The following is a 17,129-nucleotide window of genomic DNA, read 5'->3' as shown; positions in this document are numbered from 1 at the left end:
CATGCTGAACGGAACTTTTCTGTGCAACAGGAAACAGACTAACCAAGTTTGAGGTGAATACCTCCAAAGTGACTCAGCAGCAGTGCAGGGTCGCCTCTGGTGTGTGGCCTCCTGGCAACCTAACATTGATGGTTCCCTGCAGACTGCCGATGCTGGAAACTGTGATGGACGAACCCGGGTGTGGGGGAATCTAAATGAGCGGCGTGGGAGTAATGCCACTGAAACGGTGCAGATGATGGGGCAGCAAAAACAAACAAAACAAAAAAAAAAGTTTGAGGTGACTTAAGTCCACTGTGTTGTTTGGACACGAGCTGAATCATGTGACTGAGAGCGTTGAGTCTAAAATACTTGGCACTGGAGAGAGCTTTTCACATAGAAACTTGGCAGTGAAAGAGTTAACCCATTCAATCCTGGGGAGTCTACAGTCAGGGCAAGCCTCCTTGCCATGTTGATTTGGTAAAAATCCGAAAATACATTTAAATCGACAGGTTTTTTTGTTTTTTTCCTGCAAATTGATATGTGTTGACTATGCTGAAAATGCTGTGTAAGTTAATTCCCTTTGCTTGTGGCATATGCATATGTAAGAATTTGAAAACATTTTAATGAAATTAATTTGATGCCCCAGCAGTTGTTGGGCACAGGATTGAATGAGTTAATGTTGCTGACTATATTATATCTGTGTCTGGTTCTGTCTTGGTTTTTTTGTTTGTTTTTTTTTGAGTGGTCAGTTCAGACTTGGGGGGTGGGGAGTGGGGGGGGGCATGGATGAAAACACCCAGAAAGTTCATCGAGTTTCTTGTATAAGGTATCGAGAAAACGATTTGTTCATTTTGCTAACAGGGTTGCATCAGTTACTGTTGTAAAGTGTTGTGCGTTCTCTTGTCTCTTGGAACTTTCAGTCATCATTTTGTCAGACCTGGTGGCCTGGAACTAGTCATTCATTATTTTAGATCACAGACATGAAGCAGAAGGTGAACACTTATGTTAAGGATCTTTGGCAAGAGGAGTGGAACACCCAGACGGACAACAAGCTCTTTCAGATCTGTCCAGGCCTAAAAGAGACCCTCCCTTCAGGGGTGAAGAACAGAAAGGAGGAGTCTGTGCTGTGCAGACTGCATGCGGGGCACACTTTTTTTTTTTTTTTTTTACCTCATTCTTACTTGTTGAAGGGGGAAGAGGCCCCTGGATGTATTCCCTGTGATGAGCCTCTTACCGTGAAACACGTGCTCCTTGACTGTTGGGATCTGCATGACGTTAGACACAGACATTACACGGTGGTTTCTTTGAAGACCTTGTTTCGTGATGTCCCTCCGTGGGCGCTGATGGACTTCTTAAAAGAAGTGAACATTTTTAACCAGATTTGAAGGTTTTAAACTATGGAAGTTTTTTTAAAACTTTGAGTGGAAAGTTTGAAGTGGTGACTCGTTTTAATTGTTTGTTTTTTACCCTTGTAGTAGTTATTAACGCGGCGATAGCCTTGAGATGGCCTAAGTGGTCGGCGAGGCTTTAAGCACCATAATTTCATTTCATTTTATTATTTTAGATTTGCAGGATGAAAAGAAATTGTTTCTGAAGAATCTTCTTGAGATTCACAGTGGACTGGACAGCATTTACTGGCAAGAGTGAAAACCCAGTAATGATATTGATAATGGTGATGATAACTAATCATGGTGATGATGATGATGATGATACTGATAACAACACGGATGATAATACTGATGATAATAATGACAATAATATTGATAATGATAATGATGATAATTAGAAAAATTCATGTTCCTTCATTCCATTGACACCGTCACATTCTACACTGCACAGCGTGGTGACGACCCTGTGTTATCAGAGGATGCCCCGGCCTTCATGGTGGAGACTGTGCACAGTAACAGGAACACTGCTGCTACTACTACTTATTAACTCACTCAGTACGGCCAGTCCTCTCTTCTCCTCTACACAGACCCCTCGGATGTCCAGTGGGTGTCTGAATGACCCTACCTTTAGCTTCCGTCGTCAGAATTGTGGTATTCTTTGTCAACATTCACGTCTTCAGTATAAGAGCCTTCCGCTTGCAATATTTTGATGATGGTAACTGGGGTGAAACGCTGTTAACGTCGTCTCTTTCGCCGTTCATATGGAGAGAGTTAATGATAGTTATAAAGACAGCAATGTCCTCCATACCTTTGACGTCATCATGTTCCACGTGACGACTGTTACAGCGTGGTGAAGATCCCTGCAGCAGAGGACTCCCCGGCCTTCACGGTGGAGGCCATCGTGGACCCGGCCTCGCGGGAGGCCCAGAAGCTGGCCCCCATCCTGCAGATCCTGCAGTCCGTCGCCAACGTCGACATCCGCGTCTTCATGAACTGCCGCGAGCAGCTCTCCGACATGCCTGTCAAGAGGTCCGTGTCTGCAGTGTGTGTGTGTGTTGGGGGGAGGTTGGACCTCAAGGGGGGGCGTAGAGTGGGGGCGGGGGGGTGGGGGGGGTTAGCTTTCTGATGTGCCTGTCAACCTGTCTGGGGGTGGGGGGTGTGGGGGGAGGCGAGTGTGTGTGTGTGTGAGGGAGGTGGAGGTATGTACGGGTTATAGCTGTCCGACATGTCTGTCAAGAGGTCCATGTCTGCAGTGTGTGTGTGTGTTGGGGGAGGTTGGGCCTCAAGGGGTGGGGGGGGGGGGTAGAGGGGAGGCGGGGGGGGGGGGGGGCGGTAGCTTTCTGATGTGCCTGTCAACATGTCTGAGGGTTTGGGGAGGGGGGGGTGGAGGAGGCGAGTGTGTGTGAGGGGGTGGAGGTTGTAGGGGTTATAGCTGTCGGTCTGTCATGCCTGTCAAGAGGTCCATGTCTGCAGTGTGTGTGTGTTGGGGGAGGTTGGGCCTCAAGGGGGGGGGGGGACAGGGGGGGGGGGGGTAGCTTTCTGATATGCCTGTCAATATGTCTGAGGGTTTTGGGGGTGTGGGGAGGAGGCGAGTGTGTGAGGGAGTGGAGGTACGTAGGGGTTATAGCTGTCTGTCTGACATGCCTTTCAAGAAATTCATGTCTGCTGGGGGGATGGATGTGTGTGTAGGGGAGGGGGTGGGTGGAGGTTGGAGGGGAGGCAGCTTTCCGACATGCTTGTTGAGAGTTTGGTTTCTGGGGGGTGTGGATTGGATTGTATTGTATTTCTCTTTTCATCACAACAGATTTCCCTGTGCTCAGATTCTCTTGCTTCTTAAGCGGACGCGTTACCTCTAGGCCATCACTCCACTGAAATTTATGTGTGTGTGGGGATGGTGGTGGGATGGGGGGGTGGGGGTTGTTGGGGGGGGGGAGGGATGGAGGGGTTGCTCTTTGACATGTCTGTATCTAGGGAGTAGGTGTGTGTGGGACAGGGAGATTGAAGGGGGTGGGGATAGTTCTCCCAACATGTCAAGAGGTTCGAGTTGGGGGGGAGGGGTGGGGGCAGTAGGTTGGGGAGGAGGGGGCCTGGGAGGAGGGGTGTGGGGGGGGGGGTTGCTGTTTGTGGGTGTTTGTAGGGGTATAGTTTTGTGACATGCTGGTCTGTGTGTGGGTGTGTGTGTGTTGCAGAGGGGATGGCTTTCTGATTGGCCTGTCAAGGGGAGGATGTGTGTGTGTTTGTGGGGGGTTGTTGGAAGGGGGGTTTGTGGAATGGAACAGGTCTTTGACATGCCTGTCAAGAGGTCTTATCTGAGGGGGTGTGGGGGTGGGAGGGGAGATGGTTGTGTGTGTGTGGGGGGGGGGGGGGCGGGGTGGTGGGGGGGCTAGGGGGGGCACAGTTGTCTAACATGCCTTGTCAACATATCCATGTCTGAGGGAGTGTAGGGGGCTTGAATTTCATTTTGCCGAATGAAGGTGGCGCCTCCTGGAGAAAACTGAAAAAGGTAAACTGAAACTGTGGACAGGTTTTACCGCTACGTCGTGGAGCCGGAGCTGGCGTTCCGGAGCGACGGGGAGGTGACGGAGGGCCCGGTGGCGCGGTTCCTGGACCTGCCCCAGAAGTCGCTGTTGACCCTGGGCATGGAGCCCCCGGAGTCCTGGCTGGTGGAGTCGGTGTCCTCCGTGTATGACCTGGACAACATCCTGCTGGAGGAGGTGGGGTGGGGGTGTGTGGTGATGTGTTGTATTGTGTTGGGGTGTAGTGTGTTGTGGTGTGTGGTGATGTGTTATATTGTGTTGGGGTGTGGTGTGTTGTGGTGTGTGGTGATGTGTTGTATTGTGTTGGGGTGTGGTATGTGGTGATGTATTGTGTTGGGGTGTGGTGTGTTGTGTTGGGGTGTGGTGTGTTGTGGTGTGTTGTATTGTGTTGGGGTGTGGTGTGTGGTGATGTGTTGTATTGTGTTGGGGTGTGGTGTGTGGTGATGTGTTGTATTGTGTTGGGGTGTGGTGTGTTGTGGTGTGTTGTATTGTGTTGGGGTGTGGTATGTGGTGATGTGTTGTATTGTGTTGGGGTGTGGTGTGTTGTGGTGTGTTGTATTGTGTTGGGGTGTGGTGTGTGGCGATGTGTTGGGGTGTGGTGTGTGGTGATGTGTTGTATTGTGTTGGGGTGTGGTGTGTTGTGGTGTGTTGTATTGTGTTGGGGTGTGGTGTGTGGCGATGTGTTGGGGTGTGGTGTGTGGTGATGTGTTGTATTGTGTTGGGGTGTGGTGTGTTGTGGTGTGTTGTATTGTGTTGGGGTGTGGTGTGTTGTGGTGTGTTGTATTGTGTTGGGGTGTGGTGTGTTGTGGTGTGTTGTATTGTGTTGGGGTGTGGTGTGTGGTGATGTGTTGATTGTGGTGTGGTGTGGTGTGTGTTGATGTGTTGTGGTGTGGTGTGGTGTAGTGTTGTGGTGTGGTGTGGTGTAGTGTTGTGGTGTGGTGTGGTGTGGTGTTGTGGTGTGGTGTGGTGTAGTGTTGTGGTGTGGTGTGGTGTGGTGTAGTGTTGTGTTGTGTTGTGGTGTGGTGTGGTGTGGTGTAGTGTTGTGTTGTGGTGTGGTGTGGTGTGGTGTAGTGTTGTGTTGTGGTGTGGTGTGGTGTGGTGTAGTGTTGTGTTGTGGTGTGGTGTGGTGTGGTGTAGTGTAGTGTTGTGGTGTGGTGTGGTGTGGTGTAGTGTTGTGGTGTGGTGTGGTGTGGTGTGGTGTGGTGTGGTGTGGTGTAGTGTTGTGGTGTGGTGTGGTGCACTGTGGTATGTATTGCATTGTATTGTGTCATGTTGTGTCATGTTGTATGGAAGTGTTGTGTAATATTGTGTAATGTTGTATGGAAGTGTTGTGTAATATTGTGTAATGTTTATTTTGAAGTGTTGTGTAATATTGTGTCATGTTGTATGGAAGTGTTGTGTAATATTGTGTAATGTTGTATGGAAGTGTTGTGTAATATTGTGTAATGTTGTATGGAAGTGTTGTGTAATATTGTGTAATGTTTATTTTGAAGTGTTGTGTAATATTGTGTCATGTTGTATGGAAGTGTTGTGTAATATTGTGTAATGTTGTATGGAAGTGTTGTGTAATATTGTGTAATGTTGTATGGAAGTGTTGTGTAATATTGTGTAATGTTTATTTTGAAGTGTTGTGTAATATTGTGTCATGTTGTATGGAAGTGTTGTGTAATATTGTGTAATGTTGTATGGAAGTGTTGTGTAATATTGTGTAATGTTGTATGGAAGTGTTGTGTAATATTGTGTAATGTTTATTTTGAAGTGTTGTGTAATATTGTGTCATGTTGTATGGAAGTGTTGTGTAATATTGTGTAATGTTGTATGGAAGTGTTGTGTAATATTGTGTAATGTTGTATGGAAGTGTTGTGTAATATTGTGTAATGTTTATTTTGAAGTGTTGTGTAATATTGTGTCATGTTGTATGGAAGTGTTGTGTAATATTGTGTAATGTTGTATGGAAGTGTTGTGTAATATTGTGTAATGTTGTATGGAAGTGTTGTGTAATATTGTGTAATGTTTATTTTGAAGTGTTGTGTAATATTGTGTCATGTTGTATGGAAGTGTTGTGTAATATTGTGTAATGTTGTATGGAAGTGTTGTGTAATATTGTGTAATGTTGTATGGAAGTGTTGTGTAATATTGTGTCATGTTTATTTTGAAGTGTTGTGTAATATTGTGTCATGTTGTATGGAAGCGTTGTGTAATATTGTGTAATGTTGTATGGAAGTGTTGTGTAATATTGTGTAATGTTGTATGGAAGTGCTCACACACATTCTGATGACACAGTTGCACCCACAAACACATCTGTAATTAATTGATTATATGAGTGTGTGCACTTGGATAAATGCATACAAATGCCAGAAAATATTGTTTAATATGTTTATTATAAGACTTGTCTGTCTGTCTCTGTCTACATCATATGTCTGTATGTCTGTTTTAATAATAATAATAATAATGGATACTTTTATAGCACACTATCCAGAAATCTGCTCTAGGTGCTTTACAAAAACGCTTTTGTTAACATAAAACATTATATCTATGTTACATACACACACCAAAATGTGACCACACACACACACACACACACACACACACACACACACACACACACACACACACACACACACACACACACATATACACACACTGCATACATACATTTTAACATACATGTGTATCTGACAGCTACCCTAACTCATACACACACATAGGCAGGCACAAACTTACATAATCACACGCACACACAATACACATTCATATACATGCATGTAGTTATGTACACATACATATGTATACACACATAGTCAAGCACAGCTAACGGAAAGGAAGTGGACCTGCCACAATTGAACTTATTGCTGAGGGAAAAGGTGAGTTTTGAGACGAGATTTAAAAGATGCGAGGGAATCAGAATGACGGAGGTTATCAGGGAGCTTGTTCCACGTCTTTGGCGATTGAAAAGAAAACGATCTGTGTCCATTGGTCTTACTTCTGACGTGAGGTATCCTGAGAAGTCGAGTTTCAGTTTTTCGACTTTTCAGCTGTCCTTGACATTTTTCTTACCTGAATGTTTTCCTTGAACATGATGATTGATATGTACTTAGTAATCACGGAAATGTATTCCATTTATTCAGTTATCTCATCATGATTATTTCACTGACTTACCTGTTGCTGGACATGTGAATGACGCATAAAAAGATTTATGATTTGAAAAATGCAAGTAGATCTTTTGAATTGAACTAGATTGAGTTGATTGTACTGTTGAGTGTGTTTATGTACAAATCTCTGTAACCACAAGCATGCCTGTATGTATGAATACATACAATGTGTGTGTGTGTGTGTGTGTGTGTGTGTGTGTGTGTGTGTGTGTGTGTGTGGTCACATTTTGGTGTGTGTATGTAACATAGATGTAATGTTTTATGTTAACGAAGCGTTTTTGTAAAGCACCTAGAGCAGATTTCTGGATAGTGTGCTATATAAGTATCCATTATTATTATTATTATTATGAATACAGACGATACTTTTAAGCCCTGCATTATTTTATTGATTAACATTTTCATTATATTCTGTGTGTAACCTTGCCGCATTCATTGTCACCATGCATTGTTCGCCTTTTGCTTGTTTGTTGTCGTTTGTTTTTTCCATGTGCACACCCATGGGGTCTTTTGGAATAAATGTAGACTTGACTTGAATGCCTGCACGCCTGTGTGTGTGTGAATAGAATAGAATAGATTTTATTGTCATGAAACCGTAAGGTTTATAAGACACAAGTGCAATGGTAAATGAATGAACGAATGAAAAAACACACAATTAATCAATTAGTTAATGCAGTAAATTGCAGCAGCATTCATAAACCAATTTTCCCAATCTTGTTTGTATATATTCATCATCTGTTAGCATCACCTGACTGGGAATATGTCCTGTGTTATTCGAATTTTGAATATCCTTTAAAAATTGTTGCCTTAAGGTTTTATATTTAATACAGTGATCAAGTAGATGGATTTCGTCTTCCAGGATGTTAAACTTGTCGCACAGTCTGTCTTCTTGTGGAATATTTAAATATCTACCTTTCTCAATCTTTAGGTCATGCGCGCTTATTCTGAGTTTTGTTAAAGCTTGTGTGTGTGTGTGTGTGTTTCCACAGGTGGAGAAATCTATAAACGCCGGGTTTGAACTGGAGTACTTGTTGCTTGAAGGTCAGTGACTTGAGTTTTTTGATTTGATTTGTTCGTTGAACTGTGTACTCTGTTTGATTTGTCTCTGCTGAAGGTTTAGCGCTATATAAATATATAAATACTAATTGTTATTATCATTATTAATGTTGTTATTATTTTCAATCTTTTTATTTGTATTTTTTTGTCGTCTTAATTACCTACTTCTTATTGTCTTAAGATATTTTACATCATTGACTTAAGACATTTTAAAATCCCTTTTTTTTTTCTTTTTCTTTTTTTTTTTCATTCATTCTTGTTTTTATTGTTTTTGTACAATTTCGTTTCGCTTTTTTCATTTCGCTTTTGTTTATTGTGGTTTCCTGATGTTAAACTTTATTCTTATTGCGATGTTCTGTTTTGTTCTACTGGTTTGTTGACATTCTTGAACTTGTAAAAATGCTGTGAAAACATAGCAGTCGACCTGAAATTTGATACTGCGTGCAGCTGTTGTTTTTTTTAGACTGCTTTTGTTTGTGATAACAGGCACACGATTATGATTGAAACTTTTCCAGACAGAGACACTGGAGAAGAAAATTCATTTATTTAATTTAATTTTTATTTGGTTTATTTTCACTAGCACACACAGACACACACAGACACAGACACACACACACACACACACACACACACACACACCTATTGCAGAAGGTTTGCTGCATAGTCCAACTGGACACTTGTTACAGTTGTTACAGTTGTTTGATGTTAGCGTTTCCTTCTATATTGTGCCTATGTGTCTCCCGTTTTAATGTTTTATTTTTTCCAGTGCTCTGTATCTTTCCCCACCACACACACACACACATGCGCACACACGCGCGCGCGGACACACACACACACACACACACACACTATTCTTCACCCTCTGCCCAGTACTGTTCCCACCACCACGCCCCTCCCTTTTTTTTTTTATTCGTCTAATATCACTTTAAGTGGAAGATGTTAAACTGAAGACTACTACACATACACACACACACACACACACACACACACACACACACGTAGCTTGGGAGTGCACATTTCGTTATAGTTTTCTATCTCATTTGCAGTCTTGTATGTCTCTTGTTATTCATTATGATTTTTTTTTCTTTTTTTTTTTTCTCTTTCTCCAGGGCACTGCTACGACTCTACAACGATGCAGCCACCGCGCGGCCTTCAGTTCATCCTGGGAACTCCCAGCAGGCCGGCCATTGTGGACACCATCGTCATGGCCAACCTGGTCAGTTCTTTTTTTTTAGGGGGCAGTGCCATTCTGTTATGTTGGATTTATAATCATATATTATTTACTACTCTTTCGTCACAACAGATTTATTTCTGTGTGTAAAATTCGGGGCTGCTGTCAGGTGGGAGGAGGGGTGGGGGGAGTTTGTGGGGTGTTTGGGGGGGGAGGGTGCGTCGCAGAGTACAGAACAATACAACATAGTAAGTACAACACAACACAGTACAACACAATAGAACACAGTGTAGTACAGAACAATACAACATAGTAAAGTACAACACAACACAACACAGTACAACACAATAGAACACAGTGGAGTACAATGCAATACAACATAGTAAAGTACAACACAACACAACACAGTACAACACAATAGAACACAGTGTAGTACAGAACAATACAACATAGTAAAGTACAGCACAACACAACACAGTACAACACAATAGAACACAGTGTAGTACAGAACAATACAACATATTAAAGTACAACACAACACAACACAGTACAACACAATAGAACACAGTGTAGTACAGAACAATACAACATAGTAAAGTACAACACAACACAACACAGTACAGCACAATAGAACACAGTGGAGTACAATGCAATACAACATAGTAAAGTACAATACAACACAACACAGTACAGCACAATAGAACACAGTGGAGTACAGTACAATACAACATAGTAAAGTACAATACAACACAACACAGTACAACACAATAGAACACAGTGTAGTACAGAACAATACAACATAGTAAAGTACAACACAACACAACACAGTACAACACAATAGAACACAGTGTAGTACAGGACAATACAACATAGTAAAGTACAACACAACACAACACAGTACAACACAATAGAACACAGTGGAGTACAGAACAATACAACATAGTAAAGTACAATACAACACAACACAGTACAACACAATAGAACACAGTGTAGTACAGTACAACACAACACAGTACAACACAATAGAACACAGTGGAGTACAGTACAATACAACATAGTAAAGTACAGTACAACACAACACAATAGAACACAGTGGAGTACAGAATAATACAGCATAGTAAAGTACAGTACAACACAACACAACACAACACAACACAACACAACACAATAGAACACAGTGGTGTACAGTACGATACAGCAGTGGTTTGCTGTGCCCAGGGTTACTTTCAACTGAAGGCCAGCCCAGGGCTGTGGCAGCTGCGTCTGCGAGAGGGCCGTTCCCAGGACATCTATGACATCCAGAGGTCAGTACTGTGTGTGTGTGTGTCTAGAGGTTTGTGTGTTTGTGTGTGTGCGTGAGTGTGTGTGTCGGGGGTGGGGGGGGGGGGAATGTGTGTGTGTTGTCTGTCTTTGTGTGTGTGTGTGTGTCCAGAGGTGTGTGTGTTTGTGTGCATGTGTATGTTTGTGTGCGAGTGTGTGTGGGGGGTGGGGGTGTCTTTGTGTGTGTGTGTGTGTGTCTGTCTGTCTGTGTCTGTGTTAGTGTGGGTTTTTTTTGTGAGTGAGTGTGTGTGTGTGTGTGTGTGTGTGTGTGAAGATTTCATAAGCACTATCGTCAGGAGATGATATGTTATCACCTTCATTGCTAGGTTTGTTACTTGCATTGTCCTTGTTGCATTACAGTGATTTATTGTGATTTGACTCTGTTTAATGATAATAATAACAAATAAAAATGTAGGCTTACATAGTGCGCACCCCCATCTCAGATGGGGCTCACTGCGCTTTACAATAAAAGATACAACTTTAAGGCTAAGTGTTGTAAAAGTTGTACACAGTTTCACATGAAAATTTAAAAAAATTAAAAAAAAAAAAAAAGAAGAAGAAGAAGAAACAAAAAAGGGAAAAGTTGACGCCCGGACAGGAGGCAGGTTCCGCCCTCCCCCCCCGAAATGACGCACAGTGATCGTTCTTCTGCCGGACGCACTGATCAAGGACGCTCGCCGCATCGTCCTCAGGGCAACTCGTCGTGTAACACATGAAAGTGAATAACACAGATTGATGTGGGGTTGTTTTTTTGTGCAGTCATGAGCGTACAGACACGCCAGTCAACTCCTCCGAGGTCATCGTGGCCATGACCTCTTTCAAGAGCAAAATCATCAGGATCAAGGTCAGTGGGGCCGGCACTAATAAATAAAGCAGGGGGGGGGAAATATATACAACTACACGTTTTTACGAGAATAGGTTCAGATGATGTACGTGTTCAGGCGTCAACACAAGCCCCACGCTCTTTTCGTTCTTTGTATGTATATGTCGTCGTCTCTGCCTGTCTGTGTGTGTGTGTCTTTGTGTTATTACTCTTTGTGTATCTCTTTTGTCTGACTGACTGCCTTCTGTGTGTGTGTGTGTGTGTGTGTGTGGCTCTGTGTGTGTATATGTGAGTGTGTGTGTGTGTGAGTGTGTGTGTGTGTGTGTGTGTGTGTGTGTGTGTGTGTGTGTGTGTGTGTGAGTGTGTGTGTGTGTGGCTTTGTGTGTGTGTTAGTGTGTGTGTGTGAGTGTGTGTGTGTGGCTCTGTGTGTGTGTGTGTGTGTGTGTATTCAGTGCAGTGATCCGACTGCAGGCTATATGTTTTTTGTTTGAATACTGGAGTATTATTCATACACTTTCATAATATTTGTATTTGTATTTCTCTTTTTCGTCACAACAGATTCCTCTGTGTGAAATTCAGGCTGCTCTCCCCAGGGAGCGCGCGTCACTACACTACTGCGCCACCCATTTTTTGGGTATTTTTTACTGCGTGCAGTTTTTTTTAAATTTGTTTTTCCTATCGAAGTGGATTTTTCGACAGAATTTTACCAGGAACAAACCTTTTGTTGCCGTGGGTTCTTTTACGTGCGCTAAGTGCATGCTGCACACGGGACCTGGGTTTATCGTCTCATCCGAATGACTAGTGGAGGAGGGGAAGAAATATTGGCGACTGTACCGTGATTCGAACCAGTGCGCTCAGATTCTCTGGCTTCATTGGCGGACGCGTTACCTCTAGGCCATCACAAAATGTCTCCTCTCTCTCTCTTTCCTGCAGCTTTCAGTTACTTTTTTTTTTTTTTTTTTTGTCTAGTCTTAATGTATTCTGCCACTCTCTTTCCTTAAAAACTGAAAGTGGAAGGAAAGCCGCTGAAGAGAGCAATTCTTCTTCTTCTTCTGCGTTCCCCGTGATCATGGTCTCAGACTTGCAGTCCTATGCTGGAGATGAAGGTGATGATCTTGATGAGATCTTCTTCTTTGGTGCCCCAGAGCTTTTTTGCCAGTGTGGCTCCATAGGGCCACTGCTGCGTCCGTGCATCTTGATACAGGGGGCAGGACTGCAGGATGTGCTCCGGGGTTTGTGGGCCTGTCTTACACGGGCAGTCAGGAGTGTGTGACAGCTTTATTCGGTACATGTGGTCTCGCAGGCGGCAGTGCCCCGTGCGTAGTTGGAATACGATTGTCTGCTGGAATCGCTGCAGGTGAGGCGTCTGGTCATCAGGTGGATGGCTATGTTGTTGCTGGAATATGTTTTTGAATTTTCGTTTGACCAGAGTTTTTGCCTCCCTGTATGAGACTGGCTGGTTTGTCTGCTCCAGTCTGCTGCCAGACTTGGCCAGTCTGTCCGCCTCCTCGTTTCCTGCCAGACCACAGTGGGCAGGGATCCACTGGACAGCGACGTGTGTGTGTAGCAAGAGATCGCCAAGCAGGCGCTGTAAAGAGAGCAATGAATGGTGGAGCTGTAGAAGATGTGGGCCCAGAGACAGGGTGTGTGTGACTGTTGTGTGCAGGTGGCCAAGAAGCCGGAGAAGAAGAGCGAGAAGCTCCTTCAGGACGACAGCGAGGAGTCGCAGGGTCTGTGGAACTCCATCTCCAGGTCAGGCAGCTGTTTGGTCTTCTGCTTCGTCTTCGTCTTTGTCGGCAGCTTCTTCTTCTAGTTCTTGTTCTTGGTTTTGGTTTTGTTGTTGTTGATCTTCTTCTTCTTCTTCTTCCTTCTTCTTCCTTCTCCTTCTTCTCCTTCTTCTTCTTCTTCTTCTTCTCTTCTTCTTCTTCTTCTTCTTCCTCTTCTTCTTCTTCCTCTTCTTCTTCTTCTTCTTCTTCTTCCTTCTTCCTTCTTCTTCTTCTTCTTCTTCTCCTTCTTCTTCTTCCTCTTCTTCTTCTTCTTCTCCTTCTTCTTCTTCATCTTCTTCTTCTTCTTCTCCTTCTTCTTCTTCTTCTTTTTGAAGAGTTATTGGGGTGTGCCACAGTTTCATGTTTTTCTTTGGCACGTGTACAGCACTTTGGGGTCTCTGTTTGGGGAAACTGTGCTGAATGAAGTATTCATTATTACTGTTATATCAGTGGAAAGTCAGATTTTACAGCCTAGTCTTTTGTGAAGGACTATGTCTCTGAAACTAGGAGGCAAGATTGCACTGGCTCTTAGTGCTGCAGTCTTGGGGGGGCTAGTTGGCCTTTTGGGAAACATCCCCAAAACTGACTGTCCTGAGACCCTTTTGGCCGAGAGAGTGGGGGATTGTACCTTGGGGCAAGACACTCTCCACTATAATCAGATTCTGGCCCAGATAGTCGGGACAGCAGAGAGCCTTCTCTGCTGTTGTGATGGTCACGGTCGGACACGACTGACTGTCATGAATTGTTGTTATTATTATTGATTTATTTTGGTATTATCATTGTTATTATGAATGGTTATTTTCATGATGATAATATTATTGTTGTTGTTATCATGATGATCATCATTATTGATTATATTATTATTGTTGTTTCTATTGTCGCTGTTTGTTGTGATAATGATGGTATCATTATGGTTATTCTTGTGAGGATGATTATGAATGAAAAAAATGATATTTTTACGAATGAAAAAAAAAGATATTTTTACGATTATGAACATTAGGATGATGGTATTAGGATGATCATTATGATTGATAATCATTGTGTGTGTGTGTGTGTGTGTGTCAGTTCCTTTTCCGGCCAGAAGGGAGAAGAGGACAAGGACAACACGCTCAACATCTTCTCTTTGGCCTCCGGTCACCTGTACGAACGATTCCTCAGGTAAGACCCCCCCATACTCAGGGAGGGCTTTTTGGGAAGAGGTGGGTTTTTAAAAAGCCCATGGCGACTGTTGATGAATCGAGTGTTAGATGGGCTGTGTGATTTGTCACTATTCATTGTAGACGGAGTTTACGTAGTGGAGTGTGTTGTGTCAGTGGGCCAGTGTGGTGAAACGGTGTTACTGGGCTGTGTGTGTCAGCGTTCTTGTGATCGAGTGTTTATGTATGAAGAGATGATGTTGAGCAGGCAAACACGTGGGTGGTAGAGGTTAGACTGGTTGTGTTGTTTGTTTCAGGTCATGTGTGACGTGTGAGAGTTATCGTAAGGTAGTTTGTTGAAGGTACTGCCCTACGTTAGGTGAAGGTGGGTTAACTGTGTGTTTTTTTTTTTGTTTTTTTATCGTTATTATTGAGAGGTTGTGTCAGTGGGGCCAGTGGTGGTACGGTGTTAGACTGGTGTGCTGGTGATTGTAATCATGCTGATCATGGAGCAAGCTCTAAACGTTACATTTATATTTTGCTCATCTGGGACCAGCTTGAAGGTCACAATGTTTATCGTATGGATGTGAACCTAGGTACATATTTATCAGCTCGTCTGTGAGGAGCTTTGTCTACAAATTACTTATTCGTAGCTGGAGACCAAGGTAGCGTCTGACAACATTATTATGACTGGTGCTGTTGATGTCACATTCATTTGGATCGGAGGATGTTGGTCTAAAATATTTTGTATCCTCAGGGGCCAGCTCTGGTGTACAATAATTAGCTTTTCGGAACAGTGTGTGCTCAGCAAACATTACTGATAGACTATATCATCAGCCAAGCTCCCAATGCTTACAAACACGTTCTGTTCAAAGGTGTACTGGTTGTGCGATGACGGCTGATGGTGTAGTCTTGTTCTGTGTATTATGTGTCAGGCGACAGACCACACGTTCATGCATATGCATTGTAAGATCTAACTTTGCTGTATGTGTGTTTTGTTTATTTTAGATGTAGTCTTATCTGTTATGTTGGACGGGCATATCTGTGTGTACTTGGTATCAAACCATCAAACGTTCAATGGATTACAGGGTCAATTGGTATTTGAAGTGTAAAACAAAAGGGGGTTGGCAATCAGGTACTGCCATTTGCTGTCCTGGGAGGAATGGAAGAAATCCCACCTTCACCACGCCTGTCATCCGGATTAACTGGTACCCCTGTGCATGCTTGGTTAACGTTGAACTTTCAGTCTGGATCCAGCTTCAGGCTTTTCCCGTGCGTCCTGGTGCGTGAAAGGGTGGAGATTTTACTGACTTCCCATACATATGGCAGATTAGATTTGACTTTATGTTATGTTCAAAGTCAATATCTGTTTGATTGTAAATGTTTTGATTTGATTGGGTTGGAAAAGAAGAAAAACAGATGAAGAAGAATAAAACGATATGGTAATATACAGGTGTGTTGTGTAAAATAAGGGCGTTGTGCTGTGTGTCTTTGCTGTAGTATCTGTAGTCTTGCTGTGTATGTGCGGCGTGTATGTTTTAGGCAAGTGTGTGTGTTCGTGTGCGTGTGTGCACAATAATAATAATAATGGTATTTATTTGGCACTGAATCTTGTGCAGAGACAAATCAAAGCGCTTTCGCACCAGTCATTCACACGCATGCATAACTCTAAAACTAGAGAAACTGAAGACAAGGAAGAGGCAGGGAAGGGAGGCTATTTTGGGAAGACGAGGGTTTTAAGACCAGACTTGAAAGAGCTGAGTGTGGAGATTTGACGAAGTGAAAGAGGAAGTTCATTCCAAATGCAAGGTCCAGAGACAGAGAAGGAATGGCGGCCAACAGTGGAGTGTTTGAATCTGGGTATGCGTAAACAGAGTGGATCCGAAGCCGATCGTAGTGAGCGAGATGGAGTGCAGAGGTGAAGGCAGCCGCAGAGATAGGAAGGGACAGATTTGTGAATACATTTATAACAGTCTGATCTTGTACTTTATTCTGTGTGAGACAGGGAGCCAGTGGAGGTGTTGCAAAAGAGGAGTGATGTGCTCAGATCTTTTCTTTCTGAGGACAGAGTCGGGCAGCGGAGTTTTGTATGCGCTGGAAGAGACTGAATGGATGAAGCAGGCACTGGCAGACCAGACAATGGAGAGTTAAGAGTAGAGAGTTGACTGGTTTGTGGTTGTTTGTTTCAGAATCATGATGTTGAGCGTGTTGAAGAACACCCAGTCCAAGGTCAAGTTCTGGTTCCTGAAGAACTACCTGTCCCCTACCTTCAAGGTGAAGTGGCGTAACTCCTTTTTTTTTTTTTTTTTTTTTTTTTTTTTTTAAAGCATTGGACTGTCAGTATGAGGGTCCAGGGTTTGGATCCTGGTCACGGCGTCTGTGGGCAAAGGTGGATACTTATATACCGCCTATCCTCGGAGGCCAAGCTCTAAGTGCTTTACAAATACTTATATAACGCCTATCCTTGGAGACCAAGCTCTAAGTGCTTTACAAATACTTATATACCGCCTATCCTTGGAGACCAAGCTCTAAGTGCTTTACAAATACTTATATACCGCCTATCCTCGGAGGCCAAGCTCTAAGTGCTTTACAAATACTTATATAGCGCCTATCCTTGGAGACCAAGCTCTAAGTGCTTTACAAATACTTATATACCGCCTATCCTCGGAGACCAAGCTCTAAGTGCTTTACAAATACTTATATAGCACATATCCTCGGAGACCAAGCTCTAAGTGCTGTACAAACACGGGGGTCATTTACACAACAGGCTGCCTACCTGGTTAGAGCCGACTGACGGCTGCCGC

The 17,129-nt window shown here is 43.5% G+C and overlaps 1 protein-coding gene across 2 annotated transcripts in view; it reads left to right on the top strand.

Moving 5' to 3' along the window:
- LOC143288980 (UDP-glucose:glycoprotein glucosyltransferase 1-like) overlaps nt 1–17,129 on the top strand; it is a 93,737-nt gene that overhangs the window by 56,435 nt on the left and 20,173 nt on the right. For both annotated transcript variants that reach the window (XM_076597702.1, XM_076597701.1), the window contains 9 exons: nt 2,214–2,396; nt 3,892–4,081; nt 8,043–8,094; nt 9,219–9,325; nt 10,499–10,584; nt 11,360–11,444; nt 13,090–13,175; nt 14,255–14,347; nt 16,515–16,599. In XM_076597702.1, the coding sequence (XP_076453817.1) occupies nt 2,214–2,396; nt 3,892–4,081; nt 8,043–8,094; nt 9,219–9,325; nt 10,499–10,584; nt 11,360–11,444; nt 13,090–13,175; nt 14,255–14,347; nt 16,515–16,599 (967 nt within the window). The remainder of the gene's footprint in view (nt 1–2,213; nt 2,397–3,891; nt 4,082–8,042; nt 8,095–9,218; nt 9,326–10,498; nt 10,585–11,359; nt 11,445–13,089; nt 13,176–14,254; nt 14,348–16,514; nt 16,600–17,129) is intronic.

This window comes from Babylonia areolata, chromosome 13 (genome assembly GCF_041734735.1).
Source record: "Babylonia areolata isolate BAREFJ2019XMU chromosome 13, ASM4173473v1, whole genome shotgun sequence".
Taxonomy (NCBI): domain Eukaryota; kingdom Metazoa; phylum Mollusca; class Gastropoda; order Neogastropoda; family Buccinidae; genus Babylonia; species Babylonia areolata.
The sequence above is the reverse complement of the archived record's forward strand: the minus strand, read 5'-3'. Positions and strand labels throughout refer to the sequence as shown.